At 38.7% G+C, this 23,211-nt stretch overlaps 1 protein-coding gene and 1 non-coding gene across 2 annotated transcripts; one reads left to right on the top strand and one right to left on the bottom strand.

The window, feature by feature from the left end:
• Nucleotides 1-310: 310 nt before the first annotated feature.
• Nucleotides 311-382, top strand: trnap-agg (transfer RNA proline (anticodon AGG)). Its single transcript has one exon. It is a non-coding gene; the product is annotated as a tRNA-Pro (tRNA).
• A 3,306-nt stretch (nucleotides 383-3,688) lies between these two features.
• klf3 (Kruppel like factor 3 (basic)) lies at nucleotides 3,689-22,689 on the bottom strand. Its single transcript, XM_063008868.1, has 7 exons — nucleotides 22,618-22,689; nucleotides 13,611-13,671; nucleotides 10,569-10,913; nucleotides 9,627-9,789; nucleotides 9,394-9,499; nucleotides 4,949-5,100; nucleotides 3,689-4,208 (listed from the first exon to the last, which is right to left on the bottom strand). The coding sequence occupies exons 2-7, from the start codon at nucleotides 13,650-13,652 to the stop codon at nucleotides 4,033-4,035; spliced, it is 984 nt and encodes a 327-aa protein (XP_062864938.1). The 5' UTR covers nucleotides 13,653-13,671; nucleotides 22,618-22,689; the 3' UTR covers nucleotides 3,689-4,032.
• Nucleotides 22,690-23,211: the final 522 nt, after the last annotated feature.

The raw sequence follows: 23,211 nt of genomic DNA, 5'->3' as shown, positions 1-23,211 counted from the left end.
AGTTTGTAGTAAATAAACCATGAAGCTCAGCAGTGGTTAAAGTTGTTTACTATACTTAAATACTACTTAGTATGGAAGTATGAAGCGTTAACTGCGTTACGCATGGGACCGCTCTACCTGAGCATACTACTTAGTACGAAAGTGTGAATACTACATTGAGCACGGTGTTTTGCTAACGCTAATGCTAAACGTAACAGTTTTAAACGAAACAATACGTAAATGTTCACGTTATTTAACTACAAATAAACTACAAACATATAATACCTGTTGCTTTACTGTCGTAGTAAAAACTTAAGGGCTATAGCGAATAGGCTCGTTGGTCTAGGGGTATGATTCTCGCTTAGGGTGCGAGAGGTCCCGGGTTCAAATCCCGGACGAGCCCAGTAGTTTTGTTCAATAAAACACATTATAAAATCATCATTAAAACTTTACATCTACAGTTTACACTGATCTATTTAGTCATATGCTTAAATTATGATTTAAAATACATTTTAACTAAAAGCACGTTCACTGTGTAATTATGTGTTTTAAACCATTAAACCATCTGATTCTCTGGTTATGGTTTCAGTTTGTTCAGGGTCACTCAGAAACACTGGACACAGGTCCTGGGTTCGATTTCCAAGTAAGACTTTATTCCAACAGAGGCCTTTGCAATGGGAAACTGGAGACTGTGAATCCAAATTTTTTGGGGTTTAAACTTCACTAGCAAGTACCAAGTGTTGACGACTGTACGTGCAATGAAAATGACACTGAAAACACATTTATGCCCCCCAAAAAATCTTCATGTCTAAAATGCACAGATAAAAATTTTATTAAGTGATACAATTCATAGGTAAAAATATACAATAGTAGTCTGTACAGTATATAACTTTTCACAGCTTGAAACATTATATGATTCATTTTGAAAAGCAAAACACATATAAAAGACACAAACCAGAAATAAAAGAAATAAAGATTCACATCTTCATAGAAATGCATATTCATTAAGTCTAAAAATATTGGATTACATTACTGTATGTAAATTACAGTGTGTACCTGCAGGAATCTGTGGGACAGGGGTGTGTTTGTAGAAAACGTCTCAGATTTATTTTTTTCTTATTCTTTTTTTCTCCTATTTGAGTTAATGAACACTGATATTGTCCAAATAACGACATACTTTTTGCAAATGGAGCAGTTATGTAATTGTGTGCTGGAAAATCAGCTACTAACTAGTTAGTCAGATCAATAAATAAATATCAATCAACATTATCTCAATAGCATAGCTTTTCATTGTTCATTTTGACCAGACCTGATGTCTAGTCCTGGACTAAATGTATTAATCAGGGGTTGTTTTACCATTGAGATTTTTAGTCTAGAATTGAAACTGATCTTAGACTAAAAACTGACCCAACTTGTTAAATTTTAGTAATATCACTGACAAGAAATTCTAGTATTTAAACTTTAAACTGATTTAAGTATTGATGACTGTTCAGAAAAATAGAAGGCAAACATTCAGGGTTTGGAGATATAGTTACTTAACTGGACACACATGGACACACATTTTAGCATGTCAGACCTTTTAAAAATTGAGGACATTTCAAAAAGAACACATCTTTGCTTTTTTTATCATAACTGTCTCCAATCAATATTGATAAATATCTAGCAATTAGGGTTTTTTAAATGGCTGATTTTGTATGTCTGATTGCTACCTAGATATAAATTCTAACATTGGAATGTTTCTTAAAAGATCCACGATTAAGCACTGATAGAAAAAACAACCTAGAGATAGAGCTAAGGGAAGCACATTTGCTGATTGATTATTATTTTATATGCTATAATAAGTTGTACTTAAACCAAATCTAGCTGATTATCAAATATTTATGACATTTGACTTTTTAGCAACAATTAATCGAAGAATCTCAACTGACCTTCAATACAAATACAAGAGTCAATCATCTAGATCTAGGGTGGGGGGTGATTTATATGCACTTAATAATTTCCTCTTATAACATATAGTTGGCTGTTTAAAGTGCACAATTTTTAAAACTAGAAAACTTTATTTAAAAAAAACCTCACCATAAAAAAAACACACTTTGTGTGACACAAAAACATAATAACATTTCCCATAACCAAGTAACTTTTATTACTGTGATAATGCCCCTTTCAAATAGTTCACATTTAGCTGTAAAAATAATCAGTCTTTAATAAAATTCAGACTGATTCCATGTACAACAGTCTTCAATGTGCAGTGTGAGCATGAGCTAATGTTCCACTCAAATCCTATCAATCCTGTACTATTCTACACGCTATGTCATAGCAGCTATCTGTGTGAGCAGCTGTTCATGGTATTCTGATATTATCTACGTGCACAAAATTAGAATTAAAGTTCTGGCACTTACCAAGATACAAAAATATAATATCAACCCATGACCACCTGACACCCATCTTAATACATAAATATCTTTACACGTAGCATTACATTTGCATGCGCTCTTTCCATCTGACCTGCATTAAACATCAGAGGTGCATCGGTGTGATTCAGTACACAGTACTTACATATTTACTCAAAAATTCACCAGATATGGACATGCTGGATGCGGGTGCTGATGATGTTAGTTAGCTATGCTTATTTATCTTTTTTAAACCAGACATTAAGTTGCATTATATCATTTAAAAATACATAATGTTTGGTAAAGCTAGCTGGTGTTAGCTTGATATAAAAAGAGGTAATTCTACATGGCATTAAGTAGGTCTGCAAATTGATGTTTACATATGAGTTGTTTTATGGGTCCATATATTGAAAAGCTGCTTTGAGTTTCCATAGATGAGCATCACTGCTGCACTTACTTTTTTTTTTTTTACACATTTACTATTAACGTGAGCTAGCATAACATGATGTCCTTAGGAGAATTTTTAAGTAATGTGTGTACTATATATCAATATTATATATATTAGATGATTTTATTCATCATATATACATATACAGACGTACAGTACAATACTTTCTTCACGTATCCCAGCTTGTTTGGAAGCTGGGGTCAAAGCAGGGTCAGCCACTGTATGGCACCCCGGGAGCTGAGAGGGTTAAGGGCCTTGCTCAAGGGCCCAACAGTGGATGCATGGGATTCGAACTCTCAACCTTTCAGTTGATAGCCCAAAGCATTACCCATTAGGCTACAACTTTCCCCATATATATATACTGTATTGTTATATAGGTAGCTAAAAGCTATATAGCATCAAGCTGTATATTTTGCTGTATATAGCACTTTATATACCACATAACAAAATATGGTATTAATTTAAGGGCTATTTTTATAGACACCAAACCTACGAAGAGATTTCTATTATGTTATAAATAATTGGTCTGATTGTTATTGGACTGTAAATGTTATGTTAGCACCACATTAGCAGTAATGTTTGTGCTGTAAATGCTGGAATCAAACCCCTACCTTATAAACCCTGATAAATGAGACATTTATTTTAAAAAATGATCCCATATACCTCAGTTGGCGAAGAGCAAAAATAACGGTTTCTAATATTCCGTAAAATATGGTAATGCTATCAAAAAGGTTAAGCGCTGCAAATATAAGTGCTTATTAAAATACAAATATGCTGTTACAGTAACCCAACCATAATATAAAAGATCAAATAAACGGATTAAAATCCAGTCCTGATTATATGGAATACATCATTACACATGTGACACGAGTCGATTACAAAATGAAAGACTTTTCCTGGCTAATATTAATAATAAAATTCACATTATTCAGGATTGACCCCGGGCGGGCGCGTGTAGAGTGTGAAACCCTTTGACCAGCAGAGGGCACAACTGAATCGATCACAGAGGTCATTTTAAAGGTGATTTTTTTATACGGGTGTGTTTGAAGAGAACAAAAAACATGAAGAAAGTGAACAAAACTTCCTTTAGCTCCTCCATGTCGAACGGCTCATGGTAGGTCAGTCCGTGGTCCTTAAAGTGTATCCTACCCCCTGTGGATAGTGCAGTATGTGTTATTAAAGGTGCACTAGCTGAATTTGCATTGCAGTGTAGCGTTACATGTGGCGCTTCTTGTGCAGCGCTAGGTGATCTGAGCGGGAGAAACTGCGGTCGCAATCCGGGCAGCGAAACGGTTTCATGCCGGTGTGTTTGCGGTAGTGACGTGTCAGCTCGTCCGAACGTGCAAACTTCCATGTGCAGCCTGACCAATCACACTTGTATGGCTTCTCTCCTGCAAACACATTAAAGAAAAACAATACATTCAATTTAGTCTTTACATTCATGCTTATGTAGCTAGTTTTTGTGGCTAGGTTTGCAGCAGCTAATTTGCTAGCCACTTGCTAGTTAACTAGCTATCTAGTAAAATAGCTTCCATCATGGCGACATCTTATCAGTCACACTTGTGATTTTATTTGTAATAACGTTTGATATTGTCATTAGAGGTTGCTAAATCACCCAGTTAGCTTGCTAGATAGCAAACTTACTTGTTTGTCTTGTAGCCGGATACTTAATCTAATATTTTAAGCTTACAAAAGTAAGAGAATTGCTCGCCTTATTTTGTTTGCTGCTTATTTGCTAGCCACTTTCTAGTTAGCTAGCTATCTAAAAAATTGCTTCCATCATAGCCACACTTTTTATTTTATTTGTTATAACATTTGATAGTCATCGTATGTTGCTAGATCAAACCGTTGCCTTGCTAGTTAAACTTAGCTGGCTTACTTACTTGTCTTATAGCTAGATACTTATTCTCATTATTTGCTAGCCAACTGCTTCTAAGCTAGCTATCTAATAAAATCAATTCCACTATCTGATATCAGACAATAAGTAAAGCTCTTGATCTGTGTCTGAAAGATTTCTCGCATTGTTCTGCTGTCACATGGCTCCCTAAAAAAGTACATGAATAAACAGGTGTACAGATGTTCCTAATAAAGTGAACAGTAAGTGTTTGTACAGATGTTTTTGTGTGTTTACCTGTGTGTGTGCGTCTGTGGGCTTTCAGGTGTGAGCTCTTAGTGTACACTTTGTTGCAGCCTGCAAAGTCACAGCAATGGATGCGGCGCTTCTTCACAGTGTCCGGAGACTCCACCTTAGGGGCATGGACGATCACTGACTGTGTCTTTGGTCTGACAAAAAAACAACACAAATAAAGAAAAGATGAGATCAGTGTAAGTAATACACATCTGTGTACAGCCACTAGTAGATTATGCTATTTTACACACATGACCTTGCTAATAGACACATCAAATATAGCACTGTAGTAAAATGCCTCATTTACAACACGTTTTTGCCCTGACCAACTGTTTTTATTATGAAGTTGTAGCCTAGCGGTTAAGGTACTAAACTAGTAATCGAAAGGTTGCTGGTTCAAGCCCCACCACTGCCAGGTTGCCACTGTTGGGCCCTTGAGCAAAACCCTTAACCCTCAATTGCTTAGACGATATACAGTCAGAGTACTGTTTTATTAAACCGTCTGCTAAATGCTGAAAATGTAAATGTAAATAGGGACAAACTGTAGCAAAACCAACGTACAAGTTATAAAGAGATCCTGACAACAGAACAGGACGTGGTCAATCATAAATCCTCAAATTCTGGAACACTGGGAAGGGGCGATAATTCATTGCCGATAAAAAAAGCTGTATACTGTATACTCAGATGCACTTTGCCACTGGAGCCACTAGATGGCGCTGCAGCCTATGTGACAGATTCATAACTGGGGACCTACTAAATCCACCGGAAAATGTGCTTAATTTTACGGACCTCGTTTTTTAAAAATCACAGATTTCATGGATATTTAAATAAATGTGCCACATTTTACGGCAGTCATTAAAAAATACCCATAAATTAAATTATAGAATCAATGGAAACTACAATACACAGCACAGCTACACCACAGACACACACACCATCCTCTGCGTCCACAAAACTGGTTCGTGAGTTTTCCAAACTCACGTTACCCGGGTCGTGTTTTTAGCTGCTTTACACTTCGACATCTTGGACATATTGTCTAACCGATTGCTAATGTAACCGAGTGTCTTTGAGTTTGCTGAGTTTATAAAGTAAGAAATAAACTGTACACAAACTATCCCAGCACAGACTACAGAAATGATCACGTGTGTAGAGAAGCTCACTTTTACATTGATTATGGAATCCACAAAGGGACAAAATGCACTCAGTACGTAAATACACATATCAGCACACTCCAGTATGTCCAGAACTCAGCAGCTAGACTTCTTACTCACACTAAACCCTGGGAACACATAACCCCCATACTGCAAAATCTTCACAGGCTCCCTGTTCAATACCGAGTACAATACAAAATTCTACTCTTGGTTTATGAATCTCTCTGAATCACTCCATACTGTCCTGCACGTTCACTCCGGTCTGCTGATGCCCATTTACTGTCTGTTCCATTAACCAGACTTCGCTCATTTGGTGAACGAGCTTTTAGTGTGGCAGGTCCTAAATTATGGAACTCTTTGCCACTTTCCCTGCGCATAAGCTCATCACTATCTGTTTTTAAGAAGCACTTGAAAACGTATCTTTTTAGGACTGCGTTCCATAGTTTATAGTTTTTATCTTAACCCCGGTGCTCTTTTTATTCCTGGTCTCTTAATCTTTTTTTTTTTCTATTTTATTTTAAAGTTCTTATTTTATTTTATTTCCTTTTATACTTGATTCTCTGGCCTGTTGTGCTGTTCTGTGTTCCCTGTATTAATCTGTTATAATGTACCTTATTGGCTGTCATTTGTTTTGTTTTTGATCATATTTGTATTGTACAGTGTCCTTGGGTGACCTGAAAGGCGCTTATAAATAAAATTCTATTATTATTATTATTATTACTGCACAGTAACTTAATTGCCGTATGATTGCTAGGGCCGCCGCATAGTTCATACGCTACGTGAATGAAAAATGTTATATCGCTAAACACAAACCTTAAATTTGGACTTTTAGAGCAAATATTTCACAGGAAATGGCTCATTTCATGGCCCATAATGCAATGTTCACGGCTGTGAATTGAGTAGGACCTTAGTCATGACGCAACACTCCTTGACTGCACCTGATCATGACACAACACTTTATAGCAATTTAACATTTACCTCTCTGGTTATAAGTATTGCACTGATGTTGAACATAAGTTTTATAACATTAGATCTAAATCATCGTGTCACTGAGTAGAATGTATTTTCAGGGCTGTTTTGGTGGAGTGAAACACATCCGTGAGACCTGAACATGTTCACACAGTTCCCACCCTGCCCTCTGAACCTAGTCTGTAATTAAACACTTCCTGTACATCTCTTTGTCAATTCCCTGGACTGTTTCCATCATTTCTTCCCTCTTCACTAGTTTAACACTCTCAGATCTCTTCCTAAAACTGGACGTATTTTTGTGATGCCGCGCCCTGTGGAAAAACAGCACCCGGCCTTCCTGCTTCTCCCTTTTTTACCACGCCGTTTTTTCTTTCCATTAGAGTCGAAGCGCCTGTCTGATGATATCACACTCCCGAATAGACACAGGTCACTGCACTCACACAATATACACCCAAAAATGCAAACACACACCAACTGATACCAATGCAACACACACAAACACACGGCTTGAACGAGAACGCTCGAGACATACTGTCTCCAGAGTGCATGCTGGGAGATTTTATCAGTACAGCGGCAGGAAACTGCGGCCGACCTACACGGCAAAACACACAAACACTAATGCAACCAGGAATACACACCATTACACACACACACACACACACACACACACACATAAACACTAATACAGTTGTGAACACACACACAATACCAAACCAAACCAAACCACACAACACAAACACACCCACCTGAGATACCACAGTACACAAATACACACCAAAACAAACACAGATACATGAACACACACACACACACACACACACACACACACACACATACAGTACACTTATGGACACAGACCATTACCACATAAATCAAACAACTGACACTAAGACACAAATACACACACCAATACACACACAAGTAAACAACTAAACCTACTGTAGAAGTAAGAGTGATGAAGTAAAAACTATTATCTGATAAATAAAACCTTGATTAAAAAAACCCTCGAAATAAATGCTAAAGAACCTCAACAACTCAAACTCTACTGAGTTTCAAATAAAAAAGAAATTAGAAAAAATGAAACCACACCACTTGTTGGCACTAATTGGCACAGTGGCTAAGTGGGTAGCACTGTCGCCTCCAGCAAGAAGGTCCCGGGTTCGAGTTTGTATGTGTGGAGTTTGCATGTTCTCCCTGTGTCTGTGTGGGTTTCCTCCGGGTGCTCCGGTTTCCTCCCACAGTCCAAAAACATGCAGCCAGGCTAATTGAAGACAAATTAACTAATTGAAATTGTCCTATAGGTACCTAGCTGCTTGGATGCATTGTAGTGCTGGTCCCAAGCCAGGATAAATAGGGAGGTTTGTGTCAGGAAGGGCGTAAAAATTGTGCCAAATGATTAATGTGGATCACAATCCGCCAGCAACCCCTAACGGTAGCAGCCGAGGAAATAGAAACATTTATTTTATATGAATTAATGTGTATTCTTGAATTCTTTTTTTTATACAGGATTATTAATTTCCTTTCCTGAATTTCATGAATTTAATGAATAAGAGATATTTTTACATTCTGAACTACTAAAAAGGAAATAAGCACATCTGTGAGTTATTTTAATTAAAGCAGATAATCAGATGACTGAGCTGAAGTTAAAGTTACAACATTATTTACGAACGACTATAACAAACCAAAGACTGAGACATTCTACAATTCATGTACATTTTTTAAAAACAGGGGAAAAAAACAGGAGCATTTTTATTAGCGGTCTCAGGTGTTTTAGTCCACACCCTAGCTGTAAAACCTGCTGCACTCAGAGGATGAAAAAGTGTCAAATAATCCAGTTATTCAGTATTACAAAGATAAAAATTTCATTATTATGAGTTACATGAGCGTAGGATCTAAATCCCAGCCCATCCACACACACCTTCTATATACAATAAAGCTAACTGTCTGAACAAAGTGCATGTTTACGTATGTGTGTGTGTGTGTGTGTGTGTGTGTGTGTTAGTGCTGATAATAACAGAGTATTGTGTGAAGAAGTTGTTTATGAGCAGGTGTACAGAGCTGAACACTTTGCATACGGTGAGAATGCAGCTAAATACCTCACAGAACAAGTCCTGACACACACACACACTTTCATCTGCATTCATTTTTATTCAGGCCACAAAGCAGAGAAGTAGGTGAATTATTTTCGTTACACCCAGTCTGGAAGCATTTACACTCATTAAGGTTCCTCACTCATTTACTTTCATTTCTCTCATTCCAGCTGCCTGTATTTAATCACCTGTGTGCAGCTAAATGTTTCTCTCACATTCTGATCACACGTTTACTCACTCGTTATAAGACTGCTTGGGCGGCGACTGAATTTCCGGGCTGTATGTGTTCGGAGCGTGCTCAGTGTGAGACTCTGATTTGATTGGCTGGTGGTCCTGGGAATACGCTGATGATACAAAAGACAAAAAGAGAGAAAAAAGCAAATAAATACACATTTAAACAAACACCCTGTAGCTCCTTTAGTAACGTTTACTGGATCTGTGGTTAGAAGAAGAAGTAGTGAGAGATTCTACCTGTTTTTAGGCTGCTGATGGCACTCGACTGCTCCTCAGTTGTAGAGGAGAAAAGACAGGGCAGAATCTGAGGCGAGTACAGCAGGGGCACCGAGTTCAGGATCACACTGGGCACCACAGAAATGATGCTCGGATATGGAGCAGTGACCAACGGAGCCATAAACTAAAACAAAAATACAGTTAATACTTGAGCGCTGAGAAAAGATCTTAACCCTGTTATAACAACTGTGTAACACTAGTGTAACACAGTGTAGGTCGGCTGTATTAATTATTACTTGAGATACGCTTTAGCTAGTTTAGCATGCTGCAGCTCATACTCCTACCACGATAAAAAAATTAGACCATACTTTAGACCAATGGTCCCCAACCGGTACCGGTCCGTGGGTCATTTATTATCGGGCTGGACAGAGAGAATAAATAATTAGAGATTGCTACAAGAGCAATTAAATTTTCAAATCTCTTCAGGTGTTATTGTCTCCAATCACCACTAGGTGGAAGCAGCGTCTCTGGCATAAAAAAAAAGCCCAGGATTCACACAGATTTTCCATTCTATAGTTACTCTATATTACATCCTCCCGCCCTCGCCGGTCCATGAAATTATATCTTATATGAAACCGGTCCGTGCTGCAAAAAAGGTTGGGGAGCGCTGCTTTAAACCATTAGACCTCAGTTCACTACATAATCCTGGTAATGTGCGGTAAAGGTCAAATTTTTTTTATATGATAGCTTGCTGATCTACTGACACAGTATAGCCCAAAATTTACCATCTTCATAGACAGACAGACAGACAGACAGACAGACACTGTAGATAATTCAATGCACTTCAACGGCCTTCCCAGTAACCAGCAGATCAAATCTATTGGATCACTTACTAAATATGCATAAATAATTTGAATAATACTCTACATACAGGCCTGACAAAGGTGGAAACGATATACTCACTGCAGGGAAGGGCAGAGTCATGGAGGTAGACTGGGGCACTGAGGTGGATTCACAGCGATCATACGAGGAAGGAGGCGTGGCTCTGGAGGAGGACGAGGAGGAGGACGGCGAGCAGGATGACGGTGGAGGGAGAGGAGAGGGCTTTTGTCTGAGCGACAGGTCCACCGGTTCCAGCTGCATGTGTGAGGGGGCGTCTGAGCCACGGGGAGGAGTGTAGAGTTGATCACACAGGGTGTTGTGATAGGGTGGGTAGTGAGGAGCGTAGGGGTACTGAGAGGGGTACTGACCCACGGAGAACATGCTGCTGAGCTGTTCAGCCTGAGGATTTATAAACGAGGAGTAACCCTAAAAGCAGAGAGAAAAACCCAGTAAGTATCACTGATGGACTGAGGCTGTAATGTATCAGGAGGTGGAGAAACTACTTATGTGACTTTACCTGAGTAAATTAGAGTCTTCAGAGCTAACTTCCAGAACACCCCCATGCTAAAAGTGCTAAGCTAATGCGTACCTCTTTTTTCCCACCATTAACGAAACTAAGACATGTTTGGTGTCTCATGTTTTTTTATTTTACCTTGGAAAGTCCAGCTAAAATTCATCCTTCCTAAATAGACAACATGATCTTATGACATATTATCTATGACATGTTATTTATTTAGGAAAAATACATTTTAGCTGGACGGGAAAAATAAAAAAAGTTAACATGAGACACCAAGTGGCTTTGTCACAGAGACTTCCTTAAACTGTTACAACAACTGTGAGCGCAATTAATCGATTTTATCCACCTGTTTGGGTGTGGCAAACACACCAGAACTAAAAAATCAAGAGGGGTAGCTGCTCAGGTGGCGCAGCGGTAAAACACGCTATTTCAAACTCGTAGGTTCGAAACTCAGCTCTGCAATCTGGCCGGGCTTGACGGCTACATGAACAACGATTGGCTGTTGTTCATACAGGGTGGGAAGCCGGATAGGGACCTCATAACTGATGCAATTATGACCTCTGATTGATGCCGTCTGCATAGAGTCGAGGGATAATGTGATCAAGGTGTGGCTCTCCGTACACAAAGCTGATCCGCAAATGAACTCGCCCCGTGCAGGTGAAAAGATGCAGTCGGCTACTGCACACATGTCGGAGGGGGTGTGTGTCAGTCTCGCTCTCCTCAATCAGAGTGGAGATCAGCATCAGTAGAGAGAAAGCGTAATGCAATCAGGTAATTGGATACGACTAGATTGGGAGGAAAATTGGGGAAAATGCAAAAAAAAAAAATTAAAAATCAAGACCAGTGTCCAGTTACTGTCCATCTAGTGTATTTATTGCAATATGGATGTGCAATGTTGTATTGGCTAACTGTGCTTAATACCAGGCTTGTTCTACTGCCCTTGTTTTTCTTTGGCGTGCAGTTGGCTGATGGCCAGACCACTAATACGTTTGTTTTTCGTAGCGGAAATGGAGAGACTGTTTTCTCGGGTGAGCAGGGCCTGCTGAGCCAGTCCGGCAACAGGAAGACAAGAGTCACCAGGACACCAAACCTCATCCACACGCATGTATTAATTATTACTGCACCAGAAAACTAACAAAGTGAGCAAACACAGCGATGACTGATGAGTACAATGAACTGAAGTACACGCAGATCCCGTCAAGCAGGTCAGCTGAGGTCCTAACGACAGTGAGCACATACCTCAGCGGAACTGATATGATGTCATAAACCACGATGTACAGTAATTAAGATCCAGATTAGTCGTTCTCGCTGAAGTTATTAAACGATGAAACTGGATTATGGCTCGTCCCCTGCGACGCTCTTTTATTTTTATAGCACCTGTGTAGGCATTATTAAAGACACTTTATAGACTAAAAGACTTTATGGAGCACAATAAACCTGCTGCTAAATTATAAATCAGGACAAAAATCATGATGGAACGTTTATTAGGACAAAAAAAATCGTTTAGATGGTCGGACGCAATCCAGAACAAACAGATCAGGAGCCACAGGGCTGCAGGATTTCATAAAAAAAAAAAAAAAACAGATATCAGTTGGTCTTGGTCTTCAGACTGATTAGTAGAAGGCGGTAAAGCTCCTGCATGGTTGGTACGAAAACCAGCAGACTGCTACACAAGAGAGGGTTTCTGCTGGTAGCATGGAAAACATGAGGTATTATTTAGCACAGTGTTTTCAAACTGTAGGGGGGCTGTGAGCCAAAAAAATGGGTCGCAGACAAAAACGGATTTTATCATGTACACCCACCTGTGGAGGCTTTACCTCACACCTTGTAAACCACAGTGAGACCAGATTGCCACCGTTTTCATTAATTTCGTATTTAATTCATTCACCATTTTCATATATTTCTTTTGGGGTTTTGCTTTGATGCAAATTTTTTCTCCTGATTAAGTGTAGTCAATCTGTATTCCGCTGCTAGGGATTTCCGATTGCATTCGAGGTGGGTATATTGATGCTCACGCCTTCTCCGACCCATCCGCAGTCCTAGCTGACCCCTTCTTTTGGCCCATGCTTTCTGCACAGGTGCCTCGGTCTGCTAACCAGGGTTCTTACACATTGTTAGAAGACCCCACACACTTAGTCCGGTCATCCCACCCAGCACACATGGTGGCTAATTATTGTCTTCTGCAGGCACTGCCAATTTTGCTTGCTAGATGGCGCCCAGTCAACCGGTGTTTTAAACCAAGGAGTTCAGAATCTCGGCGCTGGTGTGCTAGCGCAATATATCTTCACCACTGATAATGCATTTCCACTGCTTCAGAGTCCATTTACAGTGTGCTTTACACCACTGAGGCTGATCTAGGGCTTGTGTGTGGACAAACGATTTTAGACTATACATTGATCTCATTTAATGAGCTTTTGTGGCTTCACAACTCTCAACGCTGTTGATGCTCCCACAAGGTCACAATTCAGGCGATGATGTGACAAACTGACCTTCAGTGCAACTCAATTAACTGCCATGCTAAGTTTGTACATACAGACCGTGTCACTGTTTATCTCCATGTGCATTCATTTATTATACTGATTTAATTTCATTGTCTCAGTACTCACCATCTCCATGTCTGTCTTCACCGGGTAGTCACACATGAGCATGGCTGCTCGTCCAGAAATTCTGATGGGGAAAAAAAGAAAATGAATGAGATTAGACTACAGAAAGAGCTGAAACACACCACTCATTAATAAGTAGTAATAGTTAACGGCATTTATATACATTTACACATGCATTTATTCATATCAATTCAATATCGATTCTCAATTCATATCAAAGTGTCATTACTCATGTTTCGAGAGAGATCCACCCAACATTACACCATTTCCACCAAACCAGGCAATAAATCACACACACACACACACTTTCAGCATTTAACAGAGGCCTTTATCCAAAGCACAGTACTATGACAGTATATTATCTAAGCAATTGAGGGTTAAGGACCTTGCTCAAGGGCCCACCAGTGGCAACCTGGCAGTGGTAGGGCTTGAACCAGCGACCTTTCGATTACTAGTCCAGTACCTTAACCACTAGACTACAGCTGCCCTTTGAACACTTTGTACAGTTTGAACCATGTAAAGTAAATCTCAGGATGTTGTATTAAATATGCTTTATGGCCAAAACTATGTGGACACCTGACTATTAGCTTGTTAGTCATTCCAATCAAAAATAATGTGCACTAATACAGAGTAACTCCACCCTCCACCCCACTTCTCAATCCCACACTTCTTTTGAAGCCATAACAGCCTCCACTCTTCTGCAATCGTCCCTTCAGTCGGTCAGGCACCGATGCTGGATGATAAGACCTGACCTGCAAGAGACTTGTCACACCCTGCCTTAATTGACCTCAGGCCTCACAGTCATCCAGGAACACAGTCATCACCTTTCCCAAACTGTTGTCACAATGTTGGAAGCATGTAATGGTATGGCTGATAAAACTCCTCAACAATTAGGATGGGTGTCCCCTTACTTTTAAGTTATAGTATACTTAAAAAGCTTAGTGGGTTTATGTTTTATGGGCTTTTCCAAAAATAGCAGGACTCATCTAAATTATCATTTCTGATAGATGGATGGATGGATAGATGGATAGATAGATAGACAGACAGACAGACAGACAGACGGACAGACGGATAGTTAGACAGACAGACAGACAGACAGACAGATATAGATAGATAGATAGATAGATAGATAGATAGATAGATAGATAGATAGATAGATAGATAGATAGATAGATATTGGTAGAGTTCACAGGATCAGTGCCTGACAATTGCAATTTTTAATGAGCCCAAATTCCCACATAAACTCCAAAAATCTTCCCCAAAAAGCAGTGAGCGTACAAACAAGAGGTGGGTTAATGCTCGCTCATTTTGGAAAGAGATATTCAGCAAGCTCTTTGTCAGTGGTAAGATGTTCATATACTTTTTATCATCTATTATACAAACACACATACACACACGCACACACACCAAACTCCTCAACATGCTGTAACCTAAAGACTGCAGTTGAGGTGAGAACAAGTGGAAACGGCAAGTGTGAGACCCCACCTGCTGTTTTACACGCCTGCATTCACACACCCACACACACTAACTGAAACAGCTACCACGCCCTCTTCAGTTATCCCGCGTGGGGTCAGTCCAGGGTGAAGCGGCGGTACTATTACAGTTGGTATTGTTCACACACACACACACACGGAGGGTTTCTTAACTGATTAACACCTGATGATGGTGAATTTGAACTTTGAACTTCGAGCCTCGCCTGGCTGGTTGGTTCGGTCTCATGTGTCCTGTGCTGTGGATTTTTATAAACATTTATCTTGTAGCCTTTAACAATTACATGCTAAATAACTAAATGATTTTTTTATTTACTTATTTTACTAGGATTTTAACATCATGTTTTACACACTTTGGTTACATTCATGACAGGAACGGTAGTTACACAAGATTCATCAGGTTAAGTTGTGACTCACTGTCACTGCTGGACTAAGAATAGTCCACCAACCAAAATCCGCCCTGTGGGCAGCGTCCTGTGACCACTGATGAAGGTCTAGAAGATGATCAACTCAAACAGCAGCAATAGATGAGCGATCGTCTCTGACTTTACATCTACAAGGTGGACCAACTAGGTAGGAGTGTCTAATAGAGTGGACAGTGAGTGGACACGGTATTAAAAGACTCCAGCAGCGCTGCTGTGTCTGATCCACTCATACCAGCACAACACACACTAACGCACCACCACCATGTCAGTGTCACTGCAGTGCTGAGAATGATCCACCACCTGAATAATACCTGCTCTGTGGTGGTCCTGTGGGGGTCCTGACCACTGAAGATCAGGGTGAAAGGGGGCTAACAAAGTATGCAGAGAAACAGATGGACTACAGTCAGTAATTGTAGAACTTCAAAGTGCTTCTATATGGTAAGTGGTGTGTGTGTGTGTGTGTGTGTGTGTGTATCTTGCTGCTCTTGTGCAATCCACCAATCAAACACCTCACACATCATCGTCCAGTTTCTTTAAATGTTTCTATTTCTAAAATCATAAATGTCTCCGTTTCTGAGATGCTAAGTGTGCCGTATAACTTGCATATCTACATCCTTTAACCGCAAACTGGGTGCCACTCACGTCCTGTCATCGCCAGCACATCCCCACCCATGAGGAAAGTCCCGTTTACACTGTTTAAACAAGCCAAGGTGTTATGAATGTGATCTATTCAAGGTAAACAGACCTACAGTAGTACAGCAGTAGCATAACAACAATATCACTAGATAGAAGGGCTTTGTTCTTCACTGACATCTAATCTGCCAACCTAAGTGTCAATCCAAGATTTTTATTATATAAAGCTAAATGAGTGGCTGTTTTGAGGGGGATAGGATAATCCCAAAGACCCTGAGTAGTCAGTAGGACTTTTGGAATAGGACAGCGGCAGCTCAGCGGATAACATATTGATCTAGTAATCACTGCCAGGGTGCCACCGTGAGCAAGGCCTTAGCCTTCCATTGCTTGAATGGTGCTGCTACTGGTCTATAAATCACTGAATGGGTTCGGCCCAGAATACATCTCAGAAATGTTCAGAGAATATAAACCCAGTAGATCTCTTAGATCCATGGACTCAGGTCAGCTAGTAGAGCCCAGAGTCCAAACTAAACATGGTGAAGCAGCATTTAGTTGTTGGGCTGCATATAACTGGAACAGACTGCCAGGAGATATTAGATGTTCCTCAAACATAGAAATCTTTAAATCCAGGTTAAAAACTTTTCTTTTTTCTTGTGCCTATGATTGAGCTCGATATTTTTACTATTACCCTCATTTTACCATATTTCTTTTAGTCTTGTTTTAATTCCATATTCTCTCAACTGTAAGGTATATTTACTATATTTTCTTTTAGTTTTTATGTTTTATTTGCTTATTTCTCTTGTTTTAATTTCGTATTTACCAAATTGTAGGGTATATTTTACAATATTTTCTTTTAATTTTTCAAGTTCTTAATTTTTATCTCTCTTGTTTGCATTTCATGTTTTTAATTGTAACTAAATGTTTGCAAGAAGTCTTTCTGAGGTTCTAGATCTCAGGAATGTTTTAATGCTTTTAATTTTTAATTTTTCCTTATGTAAAGCACTTTGAATTGCCACTGTGTATGAAAGGTGCTATACAAATAAACTTGCCTTGCCTTGCCTTGAATTAGAGATTGTAAACTGTTTAGAGTAAAAGCGTCTGCTAAATGCAGATTGATCCCAGGGAAGAGTAGAGCTGTTAGACACATTATTGTATGAATGCTACTTAAATATTTGTGGCTTTGAACCCCCCCCCCCCCCCCCCCCCCGGACAAGCCCCTGTACACAGCCCTAACATTGTTGTCGCCACTAGGCATTAACTGACATTTACATTCCAGATCACAATAAACGCCCAAATCTCTGAGTCAATATTTATCATTACACCATTCCATATTCCATTATGCATTATTACATCACACCAATGGAATTATGGAACTTCCGTCACACAAACAAAAGACAAAAATATGGTTTTCTTTAAAATTGGTGCCACATGTCATAAATTACCCTAACACACACCCCACACACACACACACACACACACACACACACACACACCATATTCTTACCTAATTTTACCTCACAATGGGCTGGTTATTTATCTTTAAAGTGCACAAAAATGCTGCTCACCAAGCTGGGTAGCAAATTTTGTTCTGAAAACACTAAATATTAAATTTTTTTCTAACCCATCCCCCACACAAATCCACCCCACCCCACAGCAGCAAAAAATTATTGGATGCCAAGACCTCTTACACAATCTCGTAATTTTTTCCTGCTGTTTGAACATCAAATCTCACAAAGATCAAATATTTTGATGTATTTTATATAGTTTAATATAAACTAGAGAGCTATTTTTCCTCAATCTAGTCGTATCGATCACATTTTGCTTCCTTTGCTGCTGTAGACCTTCCACTCATGACCGAGGAGTGTCGCTACAAACACACGCCCTACAATGCGTGCAACAGGTGACCGCTTCTTTTCACCTGCGAGGGCGGGTTCCCATGGGCGAAAAGCATGAATTCAAAAATGAGAGGGGATGTCGCATTCATTTTTCCCATCTTGTATTTTTATTTTATATTATAATTTTATAATTATAATAATTAACAATAAATAAACAATAACTGTATTTTATATATTTCCTTTACCTTTACATTTCAGAGAAAATGAAAAAGGTGGGTTGGTGGGTGGAGTAGAGGTGTGTGTGTGTGTGTCTCTGTGTGTGTGTGTGTGTGTGTGTTCATACTGGAAGAGGAAAACAGGAAGTGTGGCTCGGTGTACCAGATGGAATGTGTGACGCAAGTCTGAGCTTTGAAACAAAAGAGCCGGGACACGACGGCTTAACTGAGCTACAAACCCAAAATGACACATGTACTTTTATTTTGTAACACACTTCATGTTCTTATTGTTCATGCACACACACACACACACACACACACACACACACACACACACAGACACGTACAGACATACAGACACACACAGACACTCACATACATAAAGACACACATACATACAGACATACATACATACACATACATACACACAGACACACACACACATACAGACACACACAAACACAGACACACACACACACACACACACACACACAGGTGAGAATACATTCAGTTTGATGTAGATATATATTAAAAAATGTGATTGAATTTGATTGAACCGTGGACCAGAACTGTGCAGGCTGGTCCAAATTCCTTTAGGCGTATTCCAGTCCACCCTTTCTATGGTCCTTGGTGATCATCTTATGGTTGCCACTCAGGCATTCGTCCCAGCTATTATCGGGTCGTCCTGTGAGTAACACTGCATTTTTTTGTTCTCCTGATGATATTGCAAATGCCTCTGGGTGAAATTTTTGGTTTTTTCCAGCCGACCAGACATACTGCACTATAAGTTTGGAACTTCCAGACAGCACTCCCAGTGATGTCCCTTGAAATGTTCAAGGTCTTGGGCATCATCTTACACCCATTGTCCTTTCGGTGAAATGAAAATGTTCTCCTTTCTGCTTTTGCTCTATGACACAGACACACTACACAACGTCCAGAGTGGTCAGATCGGTGTCCTATTCACACTACACAACTCCATCTCGTGTAATCGGGAATGTTTTACACACTACACCATCTTTCACCAGGAGGAATCACAGACGAGTCACGAAAACACACGAGAAGCGATAAAGGGGAATGACGTGCTACCAGATGTGAGGGGGGGTTTTCCTCCCAAGAAATGATCCAAGTTGTTTGTGAGCTGATATGCAGTGAAACAAAGGAGTGGATTGGGACACAGCCAGCGGGTTTGCGTGGTAACTAAATACTTTTGAGATGAAAACAGGTATCGTGGTTTGGGATGGACAGCAAGGTTACTTAATAATGTGAAGCATGTGTGTGTCAGTGTATTCTTACAGAAACGTGATTTTGCTGTAGTTGTTTATGCTTGTTGACGTTTATAAGCTCCTCCCAGGAGACGAATGGCGAAGGCCAATTAAGTCCCAATTGTTTAATTACGTTGTAACTCAACTTTACATCCTCACACACACCCTCATAACCCTCACACACACCCTAATAACCCTCACATTCACCCTCATACACACCATCATAGCCCTCACATACACTATCATAGCCTTCACACACACCCTCATAACCCTCACATACACCCTCATAACCCTCACACACACCATTATAACCTCACACGCTCCCTCATAACCCTCACACATCTTTATAACCCTCTAAAACATCCTTAAAATCCTCACACTCGCCGTCATAACCATTACACACACCCTCATAACCCTCACACATGCCATCATAACCCTCACACACACCCTAATGACAGTAACACACCCTCAAAATCCTCACGTGTCGTCATAACCCTCACACACACCCTAATAAGTGTAACACACATCCTCATAACCCTTACACACATCCTCATAACCCTCACATTCACCCACAAAACCCTCACACACACCATCCTAACACTCATTGTTGAAACTCTAACAAACATAACAACAGATTTTTACACATATCATAATTGTAACACAAACAGTTATGACTAACAAACACTGCAATTTACACACACACACACACTGTCATAACACAATGTAATATCATACACCAGCACAACTGCTAAATAACACATGCCAGGTATTTCACTGCTCCACCAGTTTGCACATGAAGTGACCGTCATGGCTCAGACTTAAACTACAATACTATTATACTACAGTACTAAACTCAAAAGACAAATTCTACAAGTACAACAAAACAATCCTGAATTAATCGCTTGTGTGTGTGTGTGTGTGTGTGTGTGTGTGTGTGTGTGTGTGTGTGTGTGTGTGTGTGGTATGTGCCCTGTTATGAATTAATAGGGTGTTTACTACATTTCATTAGGTAAATCAGACCCACCATGACCCTGACCAGGATAAAGCAGCCGTTAAACAGACATTCTGTGAATGAATGAATGATTGAATGGTTTTGATGGGTCCACTCATTAGATTTAGTTTCAGTACCAGTGATATTTACAGCTATAGTCACAAAGAGCACTTGTAAATGAAAGAAAAGCATTTCTGAAACCTACTATTAGAAAATTAACATTTTAAAATAATTGTATTAAAGAATTTTCCAATGACTACTAGATTAAAATTGTGTAAAATCCAGACCAACTTCCAACTACTTAAAATAACATTAAAATACCATTTAAATACAATATAATTAATCACCTGTCACATGGTAAACCATTAAAGATCAGAATGTAACAGCTTAAATAATTTACAATAGTCCACATATTCTAATGCACATCATTATAAACATCAGAAGTCTATTAGATCCACTAAACCACCAGAACCCATCAGAGAGAGCACCAGAACCCACCAGAACCCACCAGAATACAGACAAACCAAATTGCACTTTTTTTTTTTTTAACTTTCTTGTTTAAAGGTTGAAATACAAATACAACAGTATGGAGATGTTGCATGCTTTATTTCTTAATGGCAGATTGTTGAGTAATTAATGCTAAAATGAAATGGGCTGTTTGTATAACCGTGACTATTTAACATTAATAATGAGTATTGTGATTATACTGGGTTTTGTTGGGAATATATTATAATTATTAAAGAAATTGTACATTTTAAATTACATGTTCAGATTAGGTTAAGGAACAGATGAATGTGGAAATTTTACACTCTCTTTACTGCCTTTACACTCTTTCTACTGTTTTTACACTCTCTTCAAATAAATTTTTTACCCTTTTACTGACTTTAAACCCCCTTCAAATTGAATAACAAGTATTTACATTAATATCTTCTAAGTATTTGACTATTTAAAAACACAAATGTAAATGTATCTGTATTTGCATTTTACATTCAGTTTAATTTAAATACATAATGAATTACATTTTTTTTATATTTAAATAATCATGCAAATAATTCTAGACTAAATTATTCATATGTTCTATTGTTTTTCCAGTATGGTATATAAATATATTCCTATTGTTACATTCTAAGTATTTAACTTAATATTGCATACACAGAGTCTTTATTCAGATACATAATTTAACAAACAATCCTTAAATGACTCAGGATCATTTTTAGAACAGCTCCATATAGTCAGAATATAAATAAAATATCATTTTATTTGAAATGTAATAGAATTTTTATTTTCACATAACCAGGTCTATATATTTGGGATATTCAACATTCAAATATTTCAAATATAATTATTCTAAATAAACTGGGATACTTAAATACACTATTATTATTTTATATAATGGACTATTTAGTAGTTTTTTGTTTTTGGTTTGTAGTTTTTTGTAGGTACTTTTCTAAACAACTCTTTTCAGGTACAACAAGAGTTAATATTGAGTTAAATATTCTAATCTATTATACTTTAATAATCTGCTTTAAATCGCAGTGATGCTCCAGTAAACGGAGCTCCAGCCACTTATCACTGTATTTAATACAGCATTTTAAATGTAAAAAAAATCTGAATAAACTAGGATACTTCGATACATTCATTATTTTACCTTTTTATATAATGGACTATTTAGGGTTTTTGCTTTTGCTTTTTAGTTTTTGTAGGTCATTTTCTAATACAACGCTTTCAGGTACAAAAAGAGGTAATATTGAGTTAGATATTCTAATAATCTATTATACTTTCATAATCTGTTTTAAATCGCAGTGATGCTCCAGTAAACGCAGCTACAGTCACTTGTCACTGTATATTCTACAGCATTTGGAATTATTAAAACATCTATGTGATATGAAACACTGTGATATGAAAATTATATGTTCTATATATGTTTATATATTTGGATATTTACTGATATTATTAGTATATTTGGGAGGTACATTTGTATTAGATTATATAATTCAGAAACACAAAATATCTAATATTACACCTTAAATTCTAAACTCGAGTTCTAATTAAAATATTTATATGTGTATTTGTAATGTTGATAGTGAGAAAACATTTCGTATTGTATGTTTATTTATTAGTGTAATATATAGTGTGAGTTTCTGCTTTAAATCACTCACTGATCTGTTAAATCCAGATTTCTCAAGTTGTGTAAAACAGCTTCAGAAAACACAGTACTGTACCAGGTAAAATCAGCAGGGTCAGTCTGTAGTCCTGATCTGGTCCGGTTCTGATTTATTCAATATTAAAAGTCCAGTGATGGGAAATGTGAGAGACAGAAGCAGTTCGGTGATTCAGTGAAGTTCAGAGGAGTTTAAGTTGAGAAGCTCCGACAATCTGCAGCACAAACAAAACAATGAGACTCACCGTCAACTTCTCTTAGTTTTACTCACACGGGGCGTGATGTAGAGGGGCGTGGTCCGGTGGGGCGGGGCGTGGTCCGGTGGGGCGGGGCGTGGTGGGTGGGGCACTGAGGCGCTGTCAGGCCGGGTGGGTGAGTGGGTGAGTGAGATCTGAACCGCTTCTCTTCTCTTCACAGATCACTGGTGAGGAAGGAAGAGGAACAGGAATAAAGAGGACAGGGTGTGGGGGAAATCTCACCCTCTCCTTCACTCATACCTCATTTCATTCACTCCATTAATGGATACCTCACCTCATTCATTCATTTATTAATGTATACCTCACCTCATTCACTCATTTATTAATGTATACCT

Source organism: Trichomycterus rosablanca, chromosome 14 (genome assembly GCF_030014385.1).
Source record: "Trichomycterus rosablanca isolate fTriRos1 chromosome 14, fTriRos1.hap1, whole genome shotgun sequence".
Lineage (NCBI taxonomy): Eukaryota > Metazoa > Chordata > Actinopteri > Siluriformes > Trichomycteridae > Trichomycterus > Trichomycterus rosablanca.
The sequence above is the reverse complement of the archived record's forward strand: the minus strand, read 5'-3'. Positions and strand labels throughout refer to the sequence as shown.

What these genes read in the sequence shown, in the direction of transcription:
- klf3 (XM_063008868.1), bottom strand. Translation starts at nt 13,652, where the DNA reads ATGCTCATGTGTGACTACCCGGTGAAGACAGACATGGAGATG. An exon ending in TGAAGACAGACATGGAGATG is followed by an intron (nt 10,914 to 13,610) that starts GTGAGTACTGAG and finishes CTCTGCTTTTAG; the next exon opens with GGTTACTCCTCGTTTATAAA. An exon ending in TGACTCTGCCCTTCCCTGCA is followed by an intron (nt 9,790 to 10,568) that starts GTGAGTATATCG and finishes TTTTTGTTTTAG; the next exon opens with TTTATGGCTCCGTTGGTCAC.